This window comes from Ranitomeya variabilis, chromosome 6, assembly GCF_051348905.1.
Source record: "Ranitomeya variabilis isolate aRanVar5 chromosome 6, aRanVar5.hap1, whole genome shotgun sequence".
NCBI lineage: Eukaryota > Metazoa > Chordata > Amphibia > Anura > Dendrobatidae > Ranitomeya > Ranitomeya variabilis.
This window is the reverse complement of record NC_135237.1, coordinates 556,561,840-556,587,860: the sequence shown is the minus strand read 5'-3', so window position 1 is coordinate 556,587,860 and position 26,021 is coordinate 556,561,840. Positions and strand designations below refer to the sequence as shown.

General features: G+C 43.2%; 1 protein-coding gene across 1 annotated transcript in view; it reads left to right on the top strand.

Moving 5' to 3' along the window:
- The window catches only part of COL22A1 (collagen type XXII alpha 1 chain), a 528,277-nt gene that overhangs the window by 351,972 nt on the left and 150,284 nt on the right, over positions 1-26,021 (top strand). The window contains exons 37-41 of the mRNA XM_077271275.1: positions 3,242-3,295; positions 3,838-3,891; positions 10,893-10,946; positions 11,670-11,774; positions 11,959-12,003. Coding sequence (XP_077127390.1) covers positions 3,242-3,295; positions 3,838-3,891; positions 10,893-10,946; positions 11,670-11,774; positions 11,959-12,003 — 312 coding nt within the window. The remainder of the gene's footprint in view (positions 1-3,241; positions 3,296-3,837; positions 3,892-10,892; positions 10,947-11,669; positions 11,775-11,958; positions 12,004-26,021) is intronic.

The following is a 26,021-nucleotide window of genomic DNA, read 5'->3' as shown; positions in this document are numbered from 1 at the left end:
ACAAGCTGACACAGCAGAATACTGAATGAACCTTCTATAAAAAGGAACTTGTGCCAACCCCTGATCATTCCAAGTCACTGCACCTCCGCTCGGGGTGGAAGCCAAAGGATGAACTCTTATTACTTACAACAACATAGAAGTCAAAGTGGAAGGACAGTGCCCCCTTCAAAATAACAAGGTAGTCAAAGTGGAAGGACAGTGCTCCCTTCAATATAACAAGGTAGTCCAAATGGAAGGACAGTACCCCCTTCAAAATAACATGGTAGTTAAAGTGGAAGGACAGTGCCCCCTTCAAAATAACATGGTAGTTAAAGTGGAAGGACAGTGCCCCTTCAAAATAACATGGTAGTCAAAGTGGAAGGACAGTGCCCCCTTCAAAATAACATGGTAGTCAAAGTGGAAGGACAGTGCCCCCTACAAAATAACATAGTAGTCAAAGTGGAAGGACAGTGCCCCCTTCAAAATAACATGGTAGTTAAAGTGGAATGACAGTGCCCCTTCAAAATAACATGGTAGTCAAAGTGGAAAAGACAGTGCCCCCTTCAAAATAACAAGGTAGTCAAAGTGGAAGGACAGTGCTCCCTTCAAAATAACAAGGTAGTCAAAGTGGAAGGACAGTACCCCCTTCAAAATAACATGGTAGTTAAAGTGGAAGGACAGTGACCTCTTCAAAATAACAAGGTAGTCAAAGTGGAAGGACAGTGCTCCCTTCAAAATAACAAGGTAGTCCAAATGGAAGGACAGTACCCCCTTCAAAATAACATGGTAGTTAAAGTGGAAGGACAGTGCCCCCTTCAAAATAACAAGGTAGTTAAAGCAGAAGGACAGTGCCCCTTCAAAATAACATGGTAGTCAAAGTGGAAGGACAGTGCCCCCTTCAAAATAACATGGTAGTTAAAGTGGAATGACAGTGCCCCTTCAAAATAACATGGTAGTCAAAGTGGAAAAGACAGTGCCCCCTTCAAAATAACAAGGTAGTCAAAGTGGAAGGACAGTGCTCCCTTCAAAATAACAAGGTAGTCCAAATGGAAGGACAGTACCCCCTTCAAAATAACATGGTAGTTAAAGTGGAATGACAGTGCCCCTTCAAAATAACATGGTAGTCAAAGTGGAAAAGACAGTGCCCCCTTCAAAATAACAAGGTAGTCAAAGTGGAAGGACAGTGCTCCCTTCAAAATAACATGGTAGTCAAAGTGGAAAAGACAGTGCCCCCTTCAAAATAACATGGTAGTCAAAGTGGAAGGACAGTGCCCCCTACAAAATAACATGGTAGTCAAAGTGGAAGGACAGTGCCCCCTTCAAAATAACATGGTAGTTAAAGTGGAATGACAGTGCCCCTTCAAAATAACATGGTAGTCAAAGTGGAAAAGACAGTGCCCCCTTCAAAATAACATGGTAGTCAAAGTGGAAGGACAGTGCCCCCTACAAAATAACATGGTAGTCAAAGTGGAAGGACAGTGCCCCCTTCAAAATAACATGGTAGTTAAAGTGGAATGACAGTGCCCCTTCAAAATAACATGGTAGTCAAAGTGGAAAAGACAGTGCCCCCTTCAAAATAACAAGGTAGTCAAAGTGGAAGGACAGTGCTCCCTTCAAAATAACAAGGTAGTCCAAATGGAAGGACAGTACCCCCTTCAAAATAACATGGTAGTTAAAGTGGAATGACAGTGCCCCTTCAAAATAACATGGTAGTCAAAGTGGAAAAGACAGTGCCCCCTTCAAAATAACAAGGTAGTCAAAGTGGAAGGACAGTGCTCCCTTCAAAATAACAAGGTAGTCAAAGTGGAAGGACAGTACCCCCTTCAAAATAACATGGTAGTTAAAGTGGAAGGACAGTGACCTCTTCAAAATAACAAGGTAGTCAAAGTGGAAGGACAGTGCTCCCTTCAAAATAACAAGGTAGTCCAAATGGAAGGACAGTACCCCCTTCAAAATAACATGGTAGTTAAAGTGGAAGGACAGTGCCCCCTTCAAAATAACATGGTAGTCAAAGTGGAAGGACAGTGCCCCCTTCAAAATAACATGGTAGTTAAAGCGGAAGGACAGTGCCCCTTCAAAATAACATGGTAGTCAAAGTGGAAGGACAGTGCCCCCTTCAAAATAACATGGTAGTCAAAGTGGAAGGACAGTGCCCCCTACAAAATAACATGGTAGTCAAAGTGGAAGGACAGTGCCCCCTTCAAAATAACATGGTAGATAAAGTGGAATGACAGTGCCCCTTCAAAATAACATGGTAGTCAAAGTGGAAGGACAGTGCTCCCTTCAAAATAACAAGGTAGTCCAAATGGAAGGACAGTACCCCCTTCAAAATAACATGGTAGTTAAAGTGGAAGGACAGTGCCCCTTCAAAATAACATGGTAGTCAAAGTGGAAGGACAGTGCCCCCTTCAAAATAACAAGGTAGTCAAAGTGGAAGGACAGTGCCCCCTTCAAAATAACAAGGTAGTCAAAGTGGAGAGCCAGAGCTTGGTTTCCATATGCGAAACACGGACGTGTGCCTCGCAAGTGGAAACAAGCCCTTCGCCGAAGCTCTTGGGTATTTTTGCAATTTCTCTGAGCATGGTCTGGGGGAAACTTGCTGGGATTTCTACTTGTGGGAAGACTGTCAATGGTCTTGAATGTTTCCCAATTGTAAATAATCCTTCTCACTGCAAAATGATGGACTCAAAATTCTTTGGGAATAGCTTTATGACCTTTCCTCGATTGATGAACAGCAACAATTGTTTCTCTAAGATCATTGTTGATGTCTTTGTTCCATAGCTTTGCCCTAATTATGTTCTAAGGACCAGACGTCCTGGTAAAAAATAAAAGTTCTCCCTGTTCCTGGCATTTGTACACACCACCTCCAGGCTACATTTGAGAAGACAGGTCCTAGGCCTAAATTACCTTTGAGAAAACCAAGTAGAGAAGGCACCATGCTCAGGTACCTACATAAAGCCAACATAGGAGCCATATTGCCTGGCTTTATTATACTTTGTGGGATATGAGATGAAGAGTTTGCTTCCTTGCTTTAGTTTTATGGCATATTGGATTACTTTCAGTGATCCAAGACACGTAAAACCCAATCCTGAGATGTTAGAAGTGCCTTCATATTTGGTCTGGATAGAAGACACCATGATTGAGTCTCAGGTTCAACATTTGCCCAATTGACCTACATCATAATCCACCATCCTAACCATCAAGGCTTTTGATGATAGATCTTTGCAAACCTGACCACAATTTCTTTATGTATTCACTGCAGGGTCCAAAAGGTCAAGATGGAGACAAAGGAGAACGTGGACCAAAGGGAGATATTGTAAGCATACATGACATATCTTTATTTATTATGGTGTTTTCTAGTTAGTTTGAGCTTTGATTGCTAGCTAAAGTCCAGTGGTGGTCCTAAACATTTATTAAAGAAGTTTTTCAAGAGTAGACAAATCTTCAAAAACAGTTCCACAAGAGGTTTTGTATGGTATTACAGCTTAGCCCCAACATGAAGTTTGGGAGCAGGACAGGCAAACAGAATCAGATGGGTTGGGCTACTTCATGTAAGAGGTGATATCTTTGGGTGCCCAAAATACCCTCCATATTGTAGAAGAATGTGTATGATATACTGTAGAGTAGATAGATAAGGTTTTCCCACCTAGAATGGCTAGTTTAGGAAGTCAAATATTACAAGGTATTTACTGTGAACTTGTGGACACATGACTTACACACACCTAGGGACACCTGTAATCAAGGCACATGTTCACGGTGACCATTTTTGATCACCCGTTCCACCTCGAATCAACTGGAAGGTTAAGTCTAATTTAATCTTTATGTATGGGCTCATCTCTTAACTTTTCTTATCAACAGGGTCCACCAGGCCTCGCAGGTCAACCTGGAACCAGAGGACTACCAGGGAATGTGGTAAGTGCTGAGAGATACCTCTAGACTTACAGAACTTCATATGTAAGTATGATACATAGTAAGACATAAAAGTATTTAGACAGATGTAGTCCAGCTCAACCTTTTCAAGGCTTCTAAGAAATGTTGGCACTGAATTGCCACTCCTGCCCGGTGTGGCCAAAACTGAATAGCAATAGAGTAAATTATTTGAACAAAATAACTCAAAACCTTTATTTCAGAAAATACTAGATTGACTGTCTACGATAATGGTCATTATTGTGCTGCGTAGACACCTAATCTGATACCAAACAGATACATAGAGAAGATCATCAATAAAAGCCATTGGTAAACACTTCTTATGGTAGGTGTTTGTCTGCAGCGTGTCTGTCGTTTTTGCTTGGATGACTTGGTTGAATACTATGTAGCCTTGTGCTCTTATCTGTGCGACACTTGTACATTCATATGTGTATGTGTGTCCATGCAAAAAAGACAAAAATAAACAAAAACATGCTGCAGAAACCAGTGCAGAGTTAGCACAAATAAACATGGCCTTTCCAGCCTAAGTAAAAACAAAACATAATAAAACAGCACAGTCCTTGTTGTTTCAGGGGTCCGCCCGCTCAGGAGAACAACCACACACTCTTTCATATTTTCTTCTCAGGACACAAAGTGCTGGAGTTTCCTTTCTCCAGCCCTTCTGAACACTGAATGCCTCTGTAGGCCAACTATTTAAACCCTAGACCAGACCCTGGGGTGGAGATAAGGTGGAGAACCTCCCACCCGCTCTATGGTTGTCCACAAAAAACAGCCCTTAAAATGGCCGATTAACCCCTCTCAACATATAGTGTGCCAGAGGAAACTTGTGGGTTTCAAATCACTGAAGTCATTAGCCTCAGTGAAACATATTTCCCTTCCAACACTTTGCCAGTGACTTTGTCACAGTATTTAGATAAAAACTGGAATGACAAAAAATGCAAATGGTGACTTATCTGGATTACAAAGGAAGGAGTAAAACGGGATTGCTCACCCTGGGGTGAAAGTCACAACCCCTCTAATAGCTTTAAAGCAAAAGACATCTGCTACAGATCCACAAAACAGATAGTAAGCCAACTTGGAGATGAACGTGGATATAAAATCCGCGCTGGCGAGGATCCAGTATACGACAGGGAAACAGATACTGTATGGATGCGGTTTTATTTCTCCACACTTTTCAAGGTAATCATACCTCTTCATCAGGACAACACAATGATCTATCTATATAATTGTCTTAGGTCCTCTTCCGTCTGTCTGTCTCGGAAATCCCGCCTTGCTGATTGGTCGAGACCAGCCGGCCTCCTAGTGTATCATCACCCATCCCCTGCAGACTGTGAGCCCTCGCGGGCAGGGTCCTCCCTCCTTATGTATCCGTGTGCCTTGTTTTTGCTCATGTTTAATGTATTTGTCTATATTTGCCCGTATTTCACATGTAAAGCACCATGGAATAAATGGCGCTATAAAAATGAATAATAATAATAATAATAATTGGCCCCTCCCTACTACCCTCCTGTCAGTGCCTCCTCTATACTCCCCTCACCCCGGGGAGACCCTCAGCCTCCGAACCCATGTCCAGATGCGCAGTGTGCTCCGTGTGTGCCGGGGTCGTGCCAGCTGCAGGGCTCCTCCAATGCCGTGACTAACAAAGAGCTCGATGGTATTGCTAGGGCAGACCGTGTCCAGTGTACACAGCTCTCACCATCCTCCTCCTGACGTCTCCATAGCCCTGACTCTTCTCACTCCCTGTCCCCCATCTCTGGGCGCCCCCACCCCGCCTCTCTCCTTTCCTCGGAGCCTATCTGGAGAGAGTCTGTTCTGTTACCGTCCAGTCAGTGATGACTCCTTCTCATCATAAGTCAAATCAAGGGAGATAAAAGCCCCTCAGCTCCTGCCGCACATTGGGGGTCAAATGTCGCACGTTTCTCAGCTACGCATTTAATACAGAGATGCACACACACGGTATAGTGTATATACTGTACATATAGTTTTCATTGTGCATATATACAGATACAGTGCATATATGGACACATGTATACATAGATAAATACACATACAGTACATATATACACCTAGACATACAAGAATGCATTGCGGAAATGACCGCTGATGACGTAGCATCACGCGAGACCGCTACATTATCCCGTGTTATTGCCGCAATGCATTCTTGGGACTGGAGCATCGCTAAATACCTGGCCTGAATCTGGGGGCCGCCGGAAGGTGAGTATATAACTTTTTTATTTTAATTATTCTTTTTAACAGGAATATGGTGCCCACATTGCTACTACGTGGGCTGTGTTATATGCTTCGTGCGCTGTGTTATATACTGCGTGCGCTGTGTTATATACTGCGTGGATGTGTTATATACTACGTGAGCTGTGTTATATGCTTCGTGAGCTGTGTTATATACTGCGTGGATGTGTTATATACCATGTGGGCTGTGTTATATACTATGTGGCCGTGCTATATACTACGTGGCCATGCTATATATTATGCGGCTGTGCAATATACTATGTGGCTGTGTTATATACTACGTGGCTGTGCTATATACTACGCGGCTGTGCAATATACTACGCGGCTGGGCAAAATATACTACGTGGCTGTGCAATATACTACGTGGGCTATGTTATATACTACGTGGCTGTGCAATATACTACGTGACTGTGCAATATACTACGTGGGCTGTGTTATATACTGCATGGGCTGTGCTATATACTATGTGGGCTGTGTTATACACTATGTGGGATGTTATATACTATGTAGCTGTGTTATATGTTAGGTGGGCTGTGTTATATGCTATGTGGGCTGTGCTATATACTACGTGGGCTGTGCTATATACTATGTGGGCTGTGCTATATACTACGTGGGCTGTGCTATATATTACGTGGCTGTACTATATGCTACGTGGCTGTGCTATATACTATGTGGGCTGTTATATGCTACGTGGCTGTGTTATGTACTACGTGGGCTGTGTTATATGCTACGTGGTCTGTTATGTACTACCTGGCTGTGCTATATACTACGTGGGCTGTGTTATATACTACGTGTTCTCTGTTATATGCTACGTGGCTGTGCTATATGCTACGTGGGCTGTGCTATATACTACGTGGCTGTGGTATATGCTACGTGGCTGTGCTATATACTACGTGGCTGTACTATATGCTACGTGGCTGTGCTATATACTAGGTGGGCTGTTATATGCTACGTGGCTGTGTTATGTACTATGTGGGCTGTGTTATATGCTACGTGGTCTGTTATGTACTACCTGGCTGTGCTATATACTACGTGGGCTGTGCAATATACTACGTGGGCTGTGTTATATACTACGTGTTCTCTGTTATATGCTACATGGCTGTGCTATATGCTACGTGGGCTGTGTTATATGCTACGTGGCTGTGCTATATGCTACGTGGCTGTGCTATATTTCTCTGCTGTATCTGTGTATCATGAATTGTGGTATGTGTTAAAGAAGGAGGCTCACTGAGACTCTTTCGCCCGGGGCCCTGGCTTCACTGATCTGGCCGGCCACGACCAATCAGCGACAGGCGCAGTCCGGGTGCGATTTGGCGTAGGATTTGAACCACGCTTCGCTGATTGGTCGTACCCGGCCGGCTGAATCCTGTGTATTCATTGCATTATTCTTAAATCTTCATAAATAAACTACATACATATTCTAGAATACCCGGTGCGTTAGAATCGGGCCACCATCTAGTAAGCTTATAATTGTGGTTTGTGCTGATGAAGAGGTATGAGCACTTCAAAACGCATTGACAAAAAAAAATTGCATCCAAACAGCATGTGTTTCCCTTGAATATAAAAAAATATTAAAAAATTCAAATACATAACTATACAAGAAATTAAATACATAGCTACCTTATATAATAAATTAAATAAATCAGTGTAATAAATTAAATACATAATTGTATATTACTAAATTAAATTGATAACTATTTATTAAAAAAATAACTGTCTAATAGAAATATAAAGTATTATTGTTATTAATAATAATAAAAGCTTAAAATAAATGTATAACAAAAATAACTAATCATATAATAAATAAAATATGTAACTAGAATCAATAACTATATAATAACTGAAATAGATATACACCTATCCTAAAATAAATAAGGAGACAATAACTATATAATAAATAAAATAACCAAAAACAACTACCGCATGTAATAAATGAAATGCATAGCTATAAAATAATTGAAATTAATATCTAAACTTTAACTATAGTGAAATAAATAAGCATACAATTACTGTAGAATAATACAATATATAACTGTATTATAAATACAATACATAAATAAAATATATAAACTTTATAAGGTAAATAATATAAACTATATGACTATATAAATAGCTGACTATATTATAAATAATATAATAATATAATAATATATATATATATATATAAAATATATATGTTATATAATAAATTATATAGCTATATAATACATAAAATATGGCATTTTGACTTTTTAAAACAATGCATTTTACAATTAATGTAAAGTTATCAAAATTTAAATTAAAAAATACTTTAAAACATCTCACAGTAAATACCTTGTAATATTTGATGGTCCTATATACCGTGAGCCGTGATCAGCGTAATATAGTTACATAGATTAGAGTCTCACCGTGGAGTGTGTTGTGTTACATGACAGATCTGGAATGGAGGTCATGCTATGAAGCTGGGGCAGGTGTTAGATAAAGAGAAGCAGTATATATAGAACATAACAAGTATATTCTTACAGATTCCAATTGCTTTAACTTGACCTGTTTTTTTCTCTAGTCACAACAAAAGTTGCAATCCAAAATGTCTCTGTTACCAGAGAGCAGTGCATTTTGGGAGCCGAAAAGAGTCATGCTGTTTGGTCATACGACTGTAGACAGTACCCAAGTACAATGATCAGACTTTCCTGGATTCAGCTTTGGTTGTAACTGTTAGTGATGAACCCTCGCCTCACATAATGTGGTCTTCCCACTTCCGCCAACATAACGTTCCTCACACCTCTGGGGACACGTAAGGTCAACTTGGCACGATTTTACACAGATGCCCCTTGTTCATACAGGCCCAGGAAAGAACAGATAGTGAGATGATGTGGCCCATGTAATCAATGACGTGGCACCACGCTTGCTCACAACCTTGACAGGCCCCTTTCACTATCACCAGTAAAATAGAGCGCTGCCAGACCGGTAGGACTGCCACCAGTTCCTCATTGTCAGGACTCATTTTTTAATTTTTTACCTTTTGTGCATTACTGCCCTTTTCCAAGATGGCGTCTTTGGTCTCATGTGCACTGTGTCTTCCTGCTATAAAACTCCACCCCAGCGTTCAGTCTGTGCTAGAGTATTCTGCCTTGCATCCAGCTCCTGACCTTTGATTATTCCCTGGCTATATACCTGCTCCTGTGAACCTGTGTGGTGATCCTGCTACTCTGCTCTGAGTTCCTGCTGCATACACCAGTTTCCAGTAATCCTCCTTCATCTGCTGCTCGTGTTTACTTCCAACTGCATTTGCTGGACATGTAAGCTGTTTCTGCTCTGCAAAAACCTGAGACTAGTAACCAGGCTTCCCTGGTTGAGCTAAGAAATGATTTGAACTGCCTTATAAGCTTATCTATCTGTGTTTGGACTAAGACAAGGATTTATTCGTGTCAAGTATCCTCAAGAATAACTATGCTTCATAGACTTTCTGTTTGATTGCATTTTCCTCTGAAGTTTCCTATAGACTGCTAAGCTGCGTTTAATATTTACATCAAGTGTTGTGGACTTGAGTTTCTCTCTGCACCTGTTTGAATCACTGTGTGATAATATAGACTTTACCACTTATAAAACTGTGTCCTGTAGTTGTCTTGTTCCACGCAAAGAGTCTCCTGAGTTATCCCCTATAAGTATTACACTCATAAGCCCAGTCCGTTAATGATATTATATCGGGCCAGAAACCAGCCCTGGTGGCCTGAAAAGTTAAACAGAGAAAAGGACTTGTAGATTTATGGATCGAGATGAGAGAGTAGTCCAAGGTTATATATTTAACCACCTTAAGGGCATGGTCAGATATGCAAAAATGGGTGAAGTACAAAAGATATAAGTAGATGGATCATGTCAATTACCGGATGGATTTTTGACCATGTGTATGCTGGGCCGCAGGGGACATGGGCTGCCTGGCTCCTAGGTCCTTCACAGCACGTTACTCAACATGGCCCCCACTTTCGAAGTAAACCACAAGCATAACAGAGACAGAGAGACCATATGGCCTTACACTAGCCTTTATCCCCTTTGGGTCACTCCCCTCCTGCCCTCTTGGCTAAACCTAAATCCCCTCCTCTTGCCTCTAGCAATTAAAAACTACAACATTTAAGATGGGTCATAACTCCCTAATTGATGGTCCTAGGGAGATGGTTTGAAGCTGTTGGATTTGGCTGGGCCCCTGCTATACATTGAGACTAAACACATCTTTGCTATCTGGTTCCTACTAGCCATTTTACATATCTACCCTCCTTGGGGTGCTCGAACTGATTGAGACCCTGGAAAGAGTTTGGTCCTTTCCAGAGATTTCGAAAATATAACCTGTGTGTGGCCAGGACATACGATAAGTCCATATCCTCCTTATAAAATCATAGCTGACTCAACAAAGCAGTCTACATGGTATCTATTTTGCAAGAAAGCCTTGTGTTCTGAGCTTAGATGGATCAACGTGTGAGATCTGTCACTCACTGCCTTTTGAGGCTTGACCCCCTTGCTGAGCTAGGTCTCCTGTTACAGCTGCACATGGGAAGGGGGTTTTATAATCCTTTGCCAAATAGGATACAAATAATTGCCATAAACTTATATCTCAATATTCTTCACATGAAGTACAAAATAAAATATATTTTATAATTTAAATGAGCTTAGAAAAAACATAAATGCAGCATATTTTTAAACAAATTTTTGCATTTTATCCCATGATTTAATAAGTGTAACCTAATTTTTTTTTTTTTTTTTTTAAGGGAAATCCAGGAGATGCCGGTTTGCCAGGAAAAGACGGACAGAAGGGTGAAAAGGTGAACAAATCTAATTTTTTTTCAAGGAATGAAGCCCATTTGGGAAGTTTTCCATCTGTGCTCCGTTTCCTCTGTCTCCTGATATTTCTACTAAAATTGAAACCAAAAATATCATCAGATCTGATGCTGCCTGTCGAATTGCCCCATCTGTTTATCAGATGGTACGAGGGAGACTGGGAATGTAGCCGAATGTCAAGTGTATGTGTCAATAACAAGCCTAAGGGATCAACCACTAAAATAGTCTAATTCATTGGTACATGCAGTCAGTTTAATAGCAGATTAAAAAAATCCATCCCATAATCAACCAAAATGGCTGCTATTTTGGTCAATCCCTTTGTATTTGAAAAAAAAAAATGGTGCCTTGCTGTTTTGACCAGTAGTGATCAGATGTGGTCTATTGGTAACGAGTTTTCAATTTCCCTACACTGCCTCCACAGGAGAAATGAAGAATTACAGATCTCCCATTGAAATTATTGAGCTGTCTGTATAATGTATCAAGGCATCGTCTTGTCTGATTAATGGTTGAAGGTCCTAAATGTAAGCCATCAAATAACTAATTAGGGCTCTTGCATTTTTAAGTTTTTAATCAGACAAATCCTTTAAAAAAGCATTAAATGTTACATCTCACTGGCAGGTTATAATGGACATAGGAAATAAAATCAGGAGTCACTTCCCTAATAATATATTTCTAACTGATGAATATTCAATGTGATTTTTTTTAAGGGTGAACCAGGCAGAGAAGGGAAACTTGGCCCGCCGGGCCCATCTGGAGAGGCTGGCTTAGCTGGTTTGCCTGGACTACCAGGCCGAGGAAAGGATGGTGAAAGGGTAAGTTTAAAAAGCATTAATACATACAACAATGCAGTATTTTCCCCTCAACTCTAGACAATAGCTATCACTCTAGAAAAATGCAGGGAAGACAAGTATCACGTCTTCTCTGTCTACCGTAGTATCTCAAAAATAAGAAAATAATAAAAAAAATTCAATATTTTAATGTTAATATTTTTTGTAGGGTGAACGCGGATTTCCTGGCCCCCAAGGACAACCTGGATCTAAGGTAAGTACATAGATTTACAATCATAAAACAGCAGCAATCTTGGTGGTATATATTGCCAATGTATAGTATGGCTGATAGTTAGGGTTGAGCGAAACGGGTCGATCATTTTCAAAAGTCGCCGACTTTTGGCTAAGTCGGCGTCTCATGAAACCCGATCCGACCCCTGTGCTTGTCGGCCATGCGGTACGCGACTTTCGCGCCAAAGTCGCGTTTCAATGACGCGAAAAGCGCCATTTCTCAGCCAATGAAGGTGAACGCAGAGTGTGGGCAGCGTGATGACATAGATCCTGGTCCCCACCATCTTAGAGAAGGGCATTGCAGTGATTGGCTTGCTGTCTGCGGCGTCACAGGGGCTATAAAGGGGCGTTCCCGCCGACCGCCATCTTACTGCTGCTGATCTGAGCTTAGGGAGAGGTTGCTGCCGCTTCGTCAGAAGCAGGGAGAGCGTTAGGCAGGGTCCACTAACCACCAAACCGCTTGTGCTGTAGCGATTTCCACTGTCCAACACCACCTTCGGTGTGCAGGAACAGTGGAAGCTATTTTTTTTTTTTTTTCCCCTCAGCGCTGTAGCTCATTGGGCTGCCCTAGAAGGCTCCGTGATAGCTGTATTGCTGTGTGTACGCCACTGTGGAAACCAACTGCTTTTTTCAAAGCACATATCCTCTTGTTCCTTCCTTTCTGCACAGCTATCTTTTTTGTTTGTCCACACTTTTTATTTAATTTGTGCATCAGTCCACTCCTATTGCTGCCTGCCATACCTGGCTTACATTACTGCAGGGAGATAGTAATTGTAGGACAGTCCCTGTTTTTTTTTTGTTTTTTTTGTGGGAGATTAAGATTGCCATTTCTGCTACAGTGCCATCCCTGTGTGTGCCATCTCTCACTGAGTGGGCCATAGAAAGCCTATTTATTTTTTCCGTGATTTGTGTTCTAAATTCTACCTCAACACAAAAACACTACATCAATCAGTGGGAGAAAAATATTGGCCTCAGTCAGGGCTTGTGTGCCACTGCTGTGTGTGCTATCTCTCATTCAGTGGGCTATAGCAAGCCTATTTTTTTTTTTTTTTTTTTTAATATTATTTGGTTTCTAAAGTCTCCCTGAAAAAAAAAAAAATACATAAAAAAACAGTGGGAGAGTAATATTGCCCTTTCAGCTTGTGTGCCAGGCTTGACTCCTGGGTGTGCCACCTCTCTCCCTCTCATTCAGTGGGCCATAGAAAGCCTATTTATTTTTTTTTTAAAATATTATTGGGTTTCTAAAGTCTCCCTTAAAAAAAAAAAAAAACATAAAAAAACAGTGGGAGAGTAATATTGCCCTTTCAGCTTGTGTGCCAGTCTTGACTCCTGGGTGTGCCACCTCTCTCCCTCTCATTCAGTGGGCGATAGAAAGCCTATTTATTTATTTTTTTAAATATTATTGGGTTTCTAAAGTCTCCCTTAAAAAACAAAAAATACATAAAAAAACAGTGGGAGAGTAATATTGCCCTTTCAGCTTGTGTGCCAGGCTTGACTCCTGGGTGTGCCACCTCTCTCCCTCTCATTCAGTGGGCCATAGAAAGCCTATTTATTTTTTTTTTTAAAATATTATTGGGTTTCTAAAGTCTCCCTTAAAAAACAAAAAATACATAAAAAAACAGTGGGAGAGTAATATTGCCCTTTCAGCTTGTGTGCCAGTCTTGACTCCTGGGTGTGCCACCTCTCTCCCTCTCATTCAGTGGGCCATAGAAAGCCTATTTATTTTTTTTTTTAAATATTATTGGGTTTCTAAAGTCTCCCTTAAAAAACAAAAAATACATAAAAAAACAGTGGGAGAGTAATATTGCCCTTTCAGCTTGTGTGCCAGGCTTGACTCCTGGGTGTGCCACCTCTCTCCCTCTCATTCAGTGGGCCATAGAAAGCCTATTTATTTTTTTTAAAAAAATATTATTGGGTTTCTAAAGTCTCCCTTAAAAAAAAAAAAAAACATAAAAAAACAGTGGGAGAGTAATATTGCCCTTTCAGCTTGTGTGCCAGGCTTGACTCCTGGGTGTGCCACCTCTCTCCCTCTCATTCAGTGGGCCATAGAAAGCCTATTTATTTTTTTTTTTAAATATTATTGGGTTTCTAAAGTCTCCCTTAAAAAACAAAAAATACATAAAAAAACAGTGGGAGAGTAATATTGCCCTTTCAGCTTGTGTGCCAGTCTTGACTCCTGGGTGTGCCACCTCTCTCCCTCTCATTCAGTGGGCCATAGAAAGCCTATTTATTTTTTAAAAAAAATATTATTGGGTTTCTAAAGTCTCCCTTAAAAAACAAAAAATACATAAAAAAACAGTGGGAGAGTAATATTGCCCTTTCAGCTTGTGTGCCAGGCTTGACTCCTGGGTGTGCCACCTCTCTCCCTCTCATTCAGTGGGCCATAGAAAGCCTATTTATTTTTTTTTAAAAAATATTATTGGGTTTCTAAAGTCTCCCTTAAAAAAAAAAAAAAACATAAAAAAACAGTGGGAGAGTAATATTGCCCTTTCAGCTTGTGTGCCAGTCTTGACTCCTGGGTGTGCCACCTCTCTCTCATTCAGTGGGCCATAGAAAGCATTTTTTTTTTTTTTCCTTGATTTGTGTTCTAAAATCTACCTCAACACAAAAACACTACATCAATCAGTGGGAGAAAAATATTGGCCTCAGTCAGGGCTTGTGTGCCACTGCTGTGTGTGCTATCTCTCATTCAGTGGGCTATAGAAAGCCTATTTATTTATTTATTTTTTTTCTTATTATTTGGTTTCTAAAGTCTCCCTGAAAAAAAAAAAAAAAAACATAAAAAAACAGTGGGAGAGTAATATTGCCCTTTCAGCTTGTGTGCCAGTCTTGACTCCTGGGTGTGCCACCTCTCTCCCTCTCATTCAGTGGGCCATAGAAAGCCTATTTATTTATTTTTTTAAATATTATTGGGTTTCTAAAGTCTCCCTTAAAAAACAAAAAATACATAAAAAAACAGTGGGAGAGTAATATTGCCCTTTCAGCTTGTGTGCCAGGCTTGACTCCTGGGTGTGCCACCTCTCTCCCTCTCATTCAGTGGGCCATAGAAAGCCTATTTATTTTTTTTTTTAAATATTATTGGGTTTCTAAAGTCTCCCTTAAAAAACAAAAAATACATAAAAAAACAGTGGGAGAGTAATATTGCCCTTTCAGCTTGTGTGCCAGTCTTGACTCCTGGGTGTGCCACCTCTCTCTCATTCAGTGGGCCATAGAAAGCATTTTTTTTTTTTTTTCCTTGATTTGTGTTCTAAAATCTACCTCAACACAAAAACACTACATCAATCTGTGGGAGAAAAATATTGGCCTCAGTCAGGGCTTGTGTGCCACTGCTGTGTGTGCTATCTCTCATTCAGTGGGCTATAGAAAGCCTATTTATTTATTTTTTTTTTTTCTTATTATTTGGTTTCTAAAGTCTCCCTGAAAAAAAAAAAAAAACATAAAAAAACAGTGGGAGAGTAATATTGCCCTTTCAGCTTGTGTGCCAGTCTTGACTCCTGGGTGTGCCACCTCTCTCTCTCATTCAGTGGGCTATAGAAAGCCTATTTTTTTTTTTTTTATATTATTTGGTTTCTAAAGTCTCCCTGAAATAAAAAAAAAACTTAAAAAAACAGTGGGAGAGTAATATTGCCCTTTCAGCTTGTGCGCCAGTCTTGACTCCTGGGTGTGCCACCTCTCTCTCTCTAATTGTGGGCCATAGAAAGCCTTTTTTTTTTTTTTTTTTTAATATTATTTGGTTTCTAAAGTCTCCCTGAGAAAAAAAAATAAATAAATTAGGTGGGAGATTAATATTGACATTAGTGCTTGAGTGACAGTCCTGCGTGTGTGTCATCTCTGTGATTTTGTGCCACAGAAAACAGAGTGTGTAACATTGTGCCTGATTTTCCTTGTGGTCTCACCAACCTGTTAAGGGATATTGAAATCATACTGAAGTTATAGCTCACCGTGTAAGTTGTTTGACAGCAACAAATAAAGTTACTTTGGTTAAGATTTTAAAACAATGAGGAAGTCTGGTGCAAGAGGTCGTCGTGGGCGTTCATTGTCAGCTGGTAATGATGGTAGTGGTAGTGGAGCATCAGGTGGTCGTGGGGATAAAAATATTCCACCTAAGTCTGGAGCTGTGGAGCCAGTTTCGTCGTCAGGCTACACAAGGCCTCGAACGCTCTCTTTTCTGGGAGTAGGAAAACCGCTTTTAAAGGCGGAGCAGCAACAGCAAGTTTTGGCTTACATTGCAGACTCAGCCTCTAGCTCTTTTGCCTCCTCTTCCGAAACTGGTAAATGTAAAAGCAGCGCGTCGCTTGTGGATGTTCACGGTCAGGGACAAGTCGCTTCCTTGTCCTCCTCAGCAAAAACTACAACAAGAGAGAAGGATGCAGCAGGCGACACAACAGGTCACTCCATGGAGCTCTTTACACATACCGTCCCTGGCTTAGAAAGTGAAACATTTAACAGGCCATGCCCATTACAAGTATATTCTGACATGGAGTGCACTGATGCACAGCCACAGCCAGAGTACTATGCTGCTCCTTTGACTCAGACCACCACATTGCCCTCTCAGGGTACAGATCCACAATCAGACCCTGATGAGACTATGTTGCCCCGCCACGAACGCTATACCACCGACCGACACAGTGACACAGACGAAGTTGCACACGAGCTCGAAGAGGAGGTAATAGATGACCCAGTTATTGACCCCGATTGGCAGCCATTGGGGGAACAGGGTGCAGGCGGCAGTAGTTCAGAAGCGGAGGTGGAGGAGGGGCCGCAGCAGGCATCAACATCGCAACAGGTTCCATCTGCCGGGCCCGTATCTGGCCCAAAACGCGTGTCAAAGCCAAAACCTGTTGGAGCACAGCGTTGCCATCCGGTTAAAGCTCAGTCTGCAATCCCTGAAAAGGGATCCGAGTCTAGGAAGAGTGCAGTCTGGCATTTTTTTAAACAACATCCAACTGATCAGCGCAAAGTCATCTGTCAAAAATGTTCAACTAGCTTAAGCAGAGGTCAGAATCTGAAAAGTCTAAATACTAGTTGCATGCATAGACACTTAACCACCATGCATTTTCAAGCCTGGACTAACTACCAAACGTCCCTCAAGGTTGTAGCACCCTCGGCCAATGAAGCTAGTCAGCAACGCAACATCCCTTCCGTCACTGTAAGGCCACCATTTTCCGCACCACCGGCAGTATCTGTGCAGGTTTCTTTGCCAGCCAAAAGCAGTCAGGGTCAGGGAATCACCAGTTTTGTAGGAGGAAATATTGCATCTAGGGCACCGGCGGAAACAATACCGTCTCCAACCGTCTCTCAGTCTGCCATGTACACCGGCACACCCGAAAGTTCCACGATCTCCAGCTCTCCAGTCCAGCTCACCCTACATGAGACTCTGGTTAGAAAAAGGAAGTACTTATCCTCGCATCCGCGTACACAGTGTTTTAACGCCCACATAGCTAGACTAATCTCGTTAGAGATGATGCCCTACCGGTTAGTTGAAAGCGAAGCTTTCAAAGCCCTGATGGAGTACGCTGAACCACGATACGAGCTACCCAGTCGACACTTTTTTTCCAGAAAAGCCATCCCAGCCCTGCACCAGCATGTTAAACAGCGCATCGTCCATGCACTCAGGCAATCTGTGAGTACAAAGGTGCACCTGACTACAGATGCATGGACCAGTAGGCATGGCCAGGGACGTTATGTGTCCATCACGGCACACTGGGTGAATGTGGTGGATGCAGGGTCCACAGGCGACATCAATTTAGGGACAGTTGTGCCTAGCCCACGGTCTAGGAAACAGTTGGCTGTAGGCGTTCGCACCCCCTCCTCCTCCTCCTCCTCGTCCTCCTGCAGAAGCTACAGCTCTTCCACAGAACGCAGTCTGCCAACCACTCCATCGGCAGATGACACTGTTGCACACCAGTTGTCCCATTATGGGCCAGCTACTGCCAAGCGTCAGCAGGCTGTATTGGCTATGAAGTGCTTGGGCGACAACAGACACACCGCGGAAGTTCTGTCCGAGTTCTTGCAACAAGAAACACAGTCGTGGCTGGGCACAGTAGATCTTGAGGCAGGCAAGGTAGTGAGTGATAACGGAAGGAATTTCATGGCTGCCATCTCCCTTTCCCAACTGAAACACATTCCTTGCCTGGCTCACACCTTAAACCTGGTGGTGCAGTGCTTATTGAAAACTTATCCTGGGTTCTCCGACCTGCTCCTCAAAGTGCGTGCACTTTGCTCACATATCCGACGTTCGCCTGTACACGCCAGCCGTATGCAGACCTATCAGCGGTCTTTGAACCTTCCCCAGCATCGCCTAATCATAGACGTTGCAACAAGGTGGAACTCAACACTGCACATGCTTCAGAGACTGTGCGAACAGAGGCGTGCTGTTATTTATTTGTGGGAGGATACACGGGCAGGCAGTAGGATGGCAGACATGGAGTTGTCAGGTGTGCAGTGGTCTAAGATACAAGACATGTGTCAAGTCCTTCAGTGTTTTGAGGAATGCACACGGCTGGTTAGTGCAGACAACGCCGTAATAAGCATGAGCATCCCCCTAATGCGTCTGCTGATGCAAAGTTTGACGCACATAAAGGAGCAGGCGTCTGCACCAGAGGAAGAGGAAAGCCTTGATGACAGTCAGCCATTGTCTGGTCAGGGCAGTGTACAGGACGAGGTAGCGGGCGAAGAGGAGGTGGAGGACGAGGAGGATGATGGGGATGAGTATATTTTTAATGCCGAACCTTTCCCGGGGGCACAGGAAATTGGTTGCGTGTCACGGCCGGGTTCTGGTTTTTTGAGGGACACAAGTGACGTAGATTTGCCTGCAACTGCCCCTCAACCAATCACAACCGGAGATTTTACAACTGGAACTTTGGCCCACATGGCGGATTATGCCTTACGTATCCTAAAAAGGGACACACGCATTACGAAAATGATGAACGATGACGATTACTGGTTGGCCTGCCTCCTTGATCCACGCTATAAAGGCAAATTGCAAAATATTATGCCACATGAGAACTTGGAACTAATATTAGCAACCAAACAATCAACTCTTGTTGACCGTTTGCTTCAGGCATTCCCAGCACACAGCGCACGTGATCGTTCTCACACGAGCTCCAGGGGGCAGCAGACTAGGAGTGTTAGGGGTGCACACATCAGAAGTGGCGTTGGACAGAGGGGTTTTCTGACCAGGTTGTGGAGTGATTTTGCTATGACCGCAGACAGGACAGGTACTGCTGCATCAATTGAAAGTGACAGGAGACAACATTTGTCCAGTATGGTTACTAACTATTTTTCATCCCTTATCGATGTTCTCCCTCAACCGTCATTCCCATTTGATTACTGGGCCTCCAAATTAGACACCTGGCCAGAATTGGCAGAATATGCATTGCAGGAGCTTGCTTGCCCGGCAGCAAGTGTCCTATCAGAAAGAGTATTCAGTGCTGCAGGTTCAATATTAACCGAAAAAAGGACTCGTCTGGCTACCCAAAATGTTGACGATCTAACATTCATTAAAATGAACCACAACTGGATTTCGAAATCTTTTGCCCCACCTTGCCCGGCCGACACCTAGCTTTCCTATGAAAGGCTCTTGCCTGTGAATTACTTTTCTAATGTCTCATTTGCTGCAGCTGATTGTACAGCATACGACATGTTTACACCTCCCTAAATGGCCAAACTCCCCACACGGGGCCGTGGTATCGCGACTTGGCGCAAGCACCCGTGAGACTGCTGTTTGTCTGAAGAGGTGGGTGTGCTCGCTTTTGGTTGACGGCATTGCTACTGGGTCCCTCATAGTACAATGTAGTGTCTCTGGCGGTGGTGGTGCACACCCAACGTCAGACACACCGTTGTAACATGAGGGGCCCTGGGGCGGTCCCGCCGGCCTCTAGAGAGTTCCCCCCTACCCCAGCTCAAAATGTGCTCTACCACATGCAAAATTATGTCGCACAGCTCCACCAATCTTTAGTCTATTCGCTGACATCATTCAATGTCTGGCACTGACAATACAAATTTGTAGACATCTACGATGCAACTTAAAGTAGTCTGTGTCTGTGTCCTATATTGGCACCATTAAATAGTTACTGCCAAATTACTATGTCAGAAACTCAGCAGATGAGCCCACCCCTGTACCTAAGTATGCCACCTTTTTTTTTGTTTTGGTTGTTTTGCGAGACATTAACATCTATTTATATTTTGGGAGTACTGGGACAGACACTCCTTGCACTACTCCTCCACTCACCACCAAGCTGCCCGTGTATCCATGTAACCGCTGTAAAACTGCCATGAGCCTATTGTTTGTTATTTTAGGCCTTTGAAGCCTGTCTGCGGTCCCTCCTTCCACTAGTCCTCCACTGACCAGACCACTGCTGCCCGTGTACCCCTGGAACCAATTATAAAGTGCCTACAGCCAGCCCATTTTCTTATGTTAGGCCTTTGAAGCCTGTCTGCGGTCCCTCCTTCCACTAGTCCTCCACTGGCCAGACCACTGCTGCCCGTGTACCCCTGGAACCAATTATAAAGTGCCTACAGCCAGCCCATTTTCTTATGTTAGGCCTTTGAAGCCTGTCTGCGGTCCCTACTTTAAATACTCCTCCACTGACCACCAAGCTGCCTGCCCGTGTATCCATGTAACCGCTGTAAAACTGCCATGAGCCTATTGTTTGTTATGTTAGGCCTTTGATAGCCTGTCTGCGGTCCCTACTTTAAATACTCCTCCACTCACCACCAAGCTGCCTGCCCGTGTATCCATGTAACCGCTGTAAAACTGCCATGAGCCTATTGTTTGTTATTTTAGGCCTTTGAAGCCTGTCTGCGGTCCCTCCTTCCACTAGTCCTCCACTGACCAGACCACTGCTGCCCGTGTACCCCTGGAACCAATTATAAAGTGCCTACAGCCAGCCCATTTTCTTATGTTAGGCCTTTGAAGCCTGTCTGCGGTCCCTACTTTAAATACTCCTCCACTGACCACCAAGCTGCCTGCCCGTGTATCCATGTAACCGCTGTAAAACTGCCATGAGCCTATTGTTTATTTTAGGCCTTTGAAGCCTGTCTGCGGTCCCTCCTTCCACTAGTCCTCCACTGACCAGACCACTGCTGCCCATGTACCCCTGGAACCAATTATAAAGTGCCTACAGCCAGCCCATTTTTTTATGTTAGGCCTTTGAAGCCTGTCTGCGGTCCCTCCTTCCACTAGTCCTCCACTGGCCAGACCACTGCTGCCCGTGTACCCCTGGAACCAATTATAAAGTGCCTACAGCCAGCCCATTTTCTTATGTTAGGCCTTTGAAGCCTGTCTGCGGTCCCTACTTTAAATACTCCTCCACTGACCACCAAGCTGCCTGCCCGTGTATCCATGTAACCGCTGTAAAACTGCCATGAGCCTATTGTTTGTTATGTTAGGCCTTTGATAGCCTGTCTGCGGTCCCTACTTTAAATACTCCTCCACTCACCACCAAGCTGCCTGCCCGTCTATCCATGTAACCGCTGTAAAACTGCAATGAGCCTATTGTTTGTTATTTTAGGCCTTTGATAGCCTGTCTGCGGCCCCTACTTGCAATACTCCTCCACTGACCACAATGCTGCCTGGAGTGCCTGCCTGTGTATCCATGTAACCGATGTAAAACTGCCATGACTGCCTACTGTTTGTTATTTTAGGCCTTTGATAGCCTGTCTGCAGCCCCTACTTGCAATACTCCTCCACTGACCACACCAATGCTGCCCGTGTACCCCTGGAACCTATTTAAAAGTTCATAGAGCCTAGTTATATATTTTATTTACTATTAATAAGGCCATGATGGACTACGCTGTACCACGCCACAAGCTAACCAGTCGACACTTCTTTTGCGAGAAAAGCCATCCCAACCCTCCACCAGCATGTAGAAGACCGCATTGTCCATGCACTCTGGCAATCTGTGAGTACAAAGGTGCACCTGACAACAGACGCATGGACCTGTAGGCATGGCCACGGAAGATTACGTGTCCATTACGGCGCAATGGGTTAATGTGGTGGATGCATGGTCCACAGGGGACAGCCTACTAAGTCTGTCTGCAGTCCCTAATTCAAATTGTCCTCCACTGTCTAAATCGGAGCTTCCACCTTCTGGCTTTCGGCCTATAGTATCAGAAATTAAACTGCATTTGGCCTTCAACTTTGGTTAGGGCCTACTAACGGCTTCTGCCCCTCCCTGGTGTTGCCCTCAACTAAATAAAGCTGAGCTTCAACCTTCTGCTCCAAATTACCATTTTAAAAAATGCAATAGGCTTTTCCGGCCTACTAAAGGTGTCTGTCTGTGTGCCCCTGCCTGGTGTTGTCCTCAACTAAATAAAGCTGAGCTTCAACCTTCCGGCTCTCATTAAGTGGTTTTAAAAAAAAAAAATGGTGGTTAGGGCCTACTAACGGCTTCTGCCCCTCCCTGGTGTTGCCCTCAACTAAATAAAGCTGAGCTTCAACCTTCTGCTCCAAATTACCATTTTAAAAAATGCAATAGGCTTTTCCGGCCTACTAAAGGTGTCTGTCTGTGTGCCCCTGCCTGGTGTTGTCCTCAACTAAATAAAGCTGAGCTTCAACCTTCCGGCTCTCATTAAGTGGTTTTAAAAAAAAAAAATGGTGGTTAGGGCCTACTAACGGCTTCTGCCCCTCCCTGGTGTTGCCCTCAACTAAATAAAGCTGAGCTTCAACCTTCTGCTCCAAATTACCATTTTAAAAAATGCAATAGGCTTTTCCGGCCTACTAAAGGTGTCTGTCTGTGTGCCCCTGCCTGGTGTTGTCCTCAACTAAATAAAGCTGAGCTTCAACCTTCCGGCTCTCATTAAGTGGTTTTAAAAAAAAAAAATGGTGGTTAGGGCCTACTAACGGCTTCTGCCCCTCCCTGGTGTTGCCCTCAACTAAATAAAGCTGAGCTTCAACCTTCTGCTCCAAATTACCATTTTAAAAAATGCAATAGGCTTTTCCGGCCTACTAAAGGTGTCTGTCTGTGTGCCCCTGCCTGGTGTTGTCCTCAACTAAATAAAGCTGAGCTTCAACCTTCTGCTCCAAATTACCATTTTAAAAAATGCAATAGGCTTTTCCGGCCTACTAAAGGTGTCTGTCTGTGTGCCCCTGCCTGGTGTTGTCCTCAACTAAATAAAGCTGAGCTTCAACCTTCTGCTCCAAATTACCATTTTAAAAAATGCAATAGGCTTTTCCGGCCTACTAAAGGTGTCTGTCTGTGTGCCCCTGCCTGGTGTTGCCCTCAACTAAATAAAGCTGAGCTTCAACCTTCTGCTCCAAATTACCATTTTAAAAAATGCAATAGGCTTTTCCGGCCTACTAAAGGTGTCTGTCTGTGTGCCCCTGCCTGGTGTTGTCCTCAACTAAATAAAGCTGAGCTTCAACCTTCCGGCTCTCATTAAGTGGTTTTAAAAAAAAAAAATGGTGGTTAGGGCCTACTAATGGCTTCTGCCCCTCCCTGGTGTTGCCCTCAACTAAATAAAGCTGAGCTTCAACCTTCTGCTCCAAATTACCATTTTAAAAAATGCAATAGGCTTTTCCGGCCTACTAAAGGTGTCTGTCTGTGTGCCCCTGCCTGGTGTTGCCCTCAACTAAATAAAGCTGAGCTTCAACCTTCTGCTCCAAATTACCATTTTAAAAAATGCAATAGGCTTTTCCGGCCTACTAAAGGTGTCTGTCTGTGTGCCCCTGCCTGGTGTTGTCCTCAACTAAATAAAGCTGAGCTTCAACCTTCCGGCTCTCATTAAGTGGTTTTAAAAAAAAAAAATGGTGGTTAGGGCCTACTAACGGCTTCTGCCCCTCCCTGGTGTTGCCCTCAACTAAATAAAGCTGAGCTTCAACCTTCTGCTCCAAATTACCATTTTAAAAAATGCAATAGGCTTTTCCGGCCTACTAAAGGTGTCTGTCTGTGTGCCCCTGCCTGGTGTTGTCCTCAACTAAATAAAGCTGAGCTTCAACCTTCTGCTCCAAATTACCATTTTAAAAAATGCAATAGGCTTTTCCGGCCTACTAAAGGTGTCTGTCTGTGTGCCCCTGCCTGGTGTTGTCCTCAACTAAATAAAGCTGAGCTTCAACCTTCCGGCTCTCATTAAGTGGTTTTAAAAAAAAAAAATGGTGGTTAGGGCCTACTAACGGCTTCTGCCCCTCCCTGGTTTTGCCCTCAACTAAATAAAGCTGAGCTTCAACCTTCTGCTCCAAATTACCATTTTAAAAAATGCAATAGGCTTTTCCGGCCTACTAAAGGTGTCTGTCTGTGTGCCCCTGCCTGGTGTTGTCCTCAACTAAATAAAGCTGAGCTTCAACCTTCCGGCTCTCATTAAGTGGTTTTAAAAAAAAAAAATGGTGGTTAGGGCCTACTAACGGCTTCTGCCCCTCCCTGGTGTTGCCCTCAACTAAATAAAGCTGAGCTTCAACCTTCTGCTCCAAATTACCATTTTAAAAAATGCAATAGGCTTTTCCGGCCTACTAAAGGTGTCTGTCTGTGTGCCCCTGCCTGGTGTTGCCCTCAACTAAATAAAGCTGAGCTTCAACCTTCTGCTCCAAATTACCATTTTAAAAAATGCAATAGGCTTTTCCGGCCTACTAAAGGTGTCTGTCTGTGTGCCCCTGCCTGGTGTTGTCCTCAACTAAATAAAGCTGAGCTTCAACCTTCCGGCTCTCATTAAGTGGTTTTAAAAAAAAAAAATGGTGGTTAGGGCCTACTAACGGCTTCTGCCCCTCCCTGGTGTTGCCCTCAACTAAATAAAGCTGAGCTTCAACCTTCTGCTCCAAATTACCATTTTAAAAAATGCAATAGGCTTTTCCGGCCTACTAAAGGTGTCTGTCTGTGTGCCCCTGCCTGGTGTTGTCCTCAACTAAATAAAGCTGAGCTTCAACCTTCCGGCTCTCATTAAGTGGTTTTAAAAAAAAAAAATGGTGGTTAGGGCCTACTAACGGCTTCTGCCCCTCCCTGGTGTTGCCCTCAACTAAATAAAGCTGAGCTTCAACCTTCTGCTCCAAATTACCATTTTAAAAAATGCAATAGGCTTTTCCGGCCTACTAAAGGTGTCTGTCTGTGTGCCCCTGCCTGGTGTTGCCCTCAACTAAATAAAGCTGAGCTTCAACCTTCTGCTCCAAATTACCATTTTAAAAAATGCAATAGGCTTTTCCGGCCTACTAAAGGTGTCTGTCTGTGTGCCCCTGCCTGGTGTTGTCCTCAACTAAATAAAGCTGAGCTTCAACCTTCCGGCTCTCATTAAGTGGTTTTAAAAAAAAAAAATGGTGGTTAGGGCCTACTAACGGCTTCTGCCCCTCCCTGGTGTTGCCCTCAACTAAATAAAGCTGAGCTTCAACCTTCTGCTCCAAATTACCATTTTAAAAAATGCAATAGGCTTTTCCGGCCTACTAAAGGTGTCTGTCTGTGTGCCCCTGCCTGGTGTTGTCCTCAACTAAATAAAGCTGAGCTTCAACCTTCCGGGTCTCATTAAGTGGTTTTAAAAAAAAAAAATGGTGGTTAGGGCCTACTAACGGCTTCTGCCCCTCCCTGGTGTTGCCCTCAACTAAATAAAGCTGAGCTTCAACCTTCTGCTCCAAATTACCATTTTAAAAAATGCAATAGGCTTTTCCGGCCTACTAAAGGTGTCTGTCTGTGTGCCCCTGCCTGGTGTTGCCCTCAACTAAATAAAGCTGAGCTTCAACCTTCTGCTCCAAATTACCATTTTAAAAAATGCAATAGGCTTTTCCGGCCTACTAAAGGTGTCTGTCTGTGTGCCCCTGCCTGGTGTTGTCCTCAACTAAATAAAGCTGAGCTTCAACCTTCCGGCTCTCATTAAGTGGTTTTAAAAAAAAAAAATGGTGGTTAGGGCCTACTAACGGCTTCTGCCCCTCCCTGGTGTTGCCCTCAACTAAATAAAGCTGAGCTTCAACCTTCTGCTCCAAATTACCATTTTAAAAAATGCAATAGGCTTTTCCGGCCTACTAAAGGTGTCTGTCTGTGTGCCCCTGCCTGGTGTTGTCCTCAACTAAATAAAGCTGAGCTT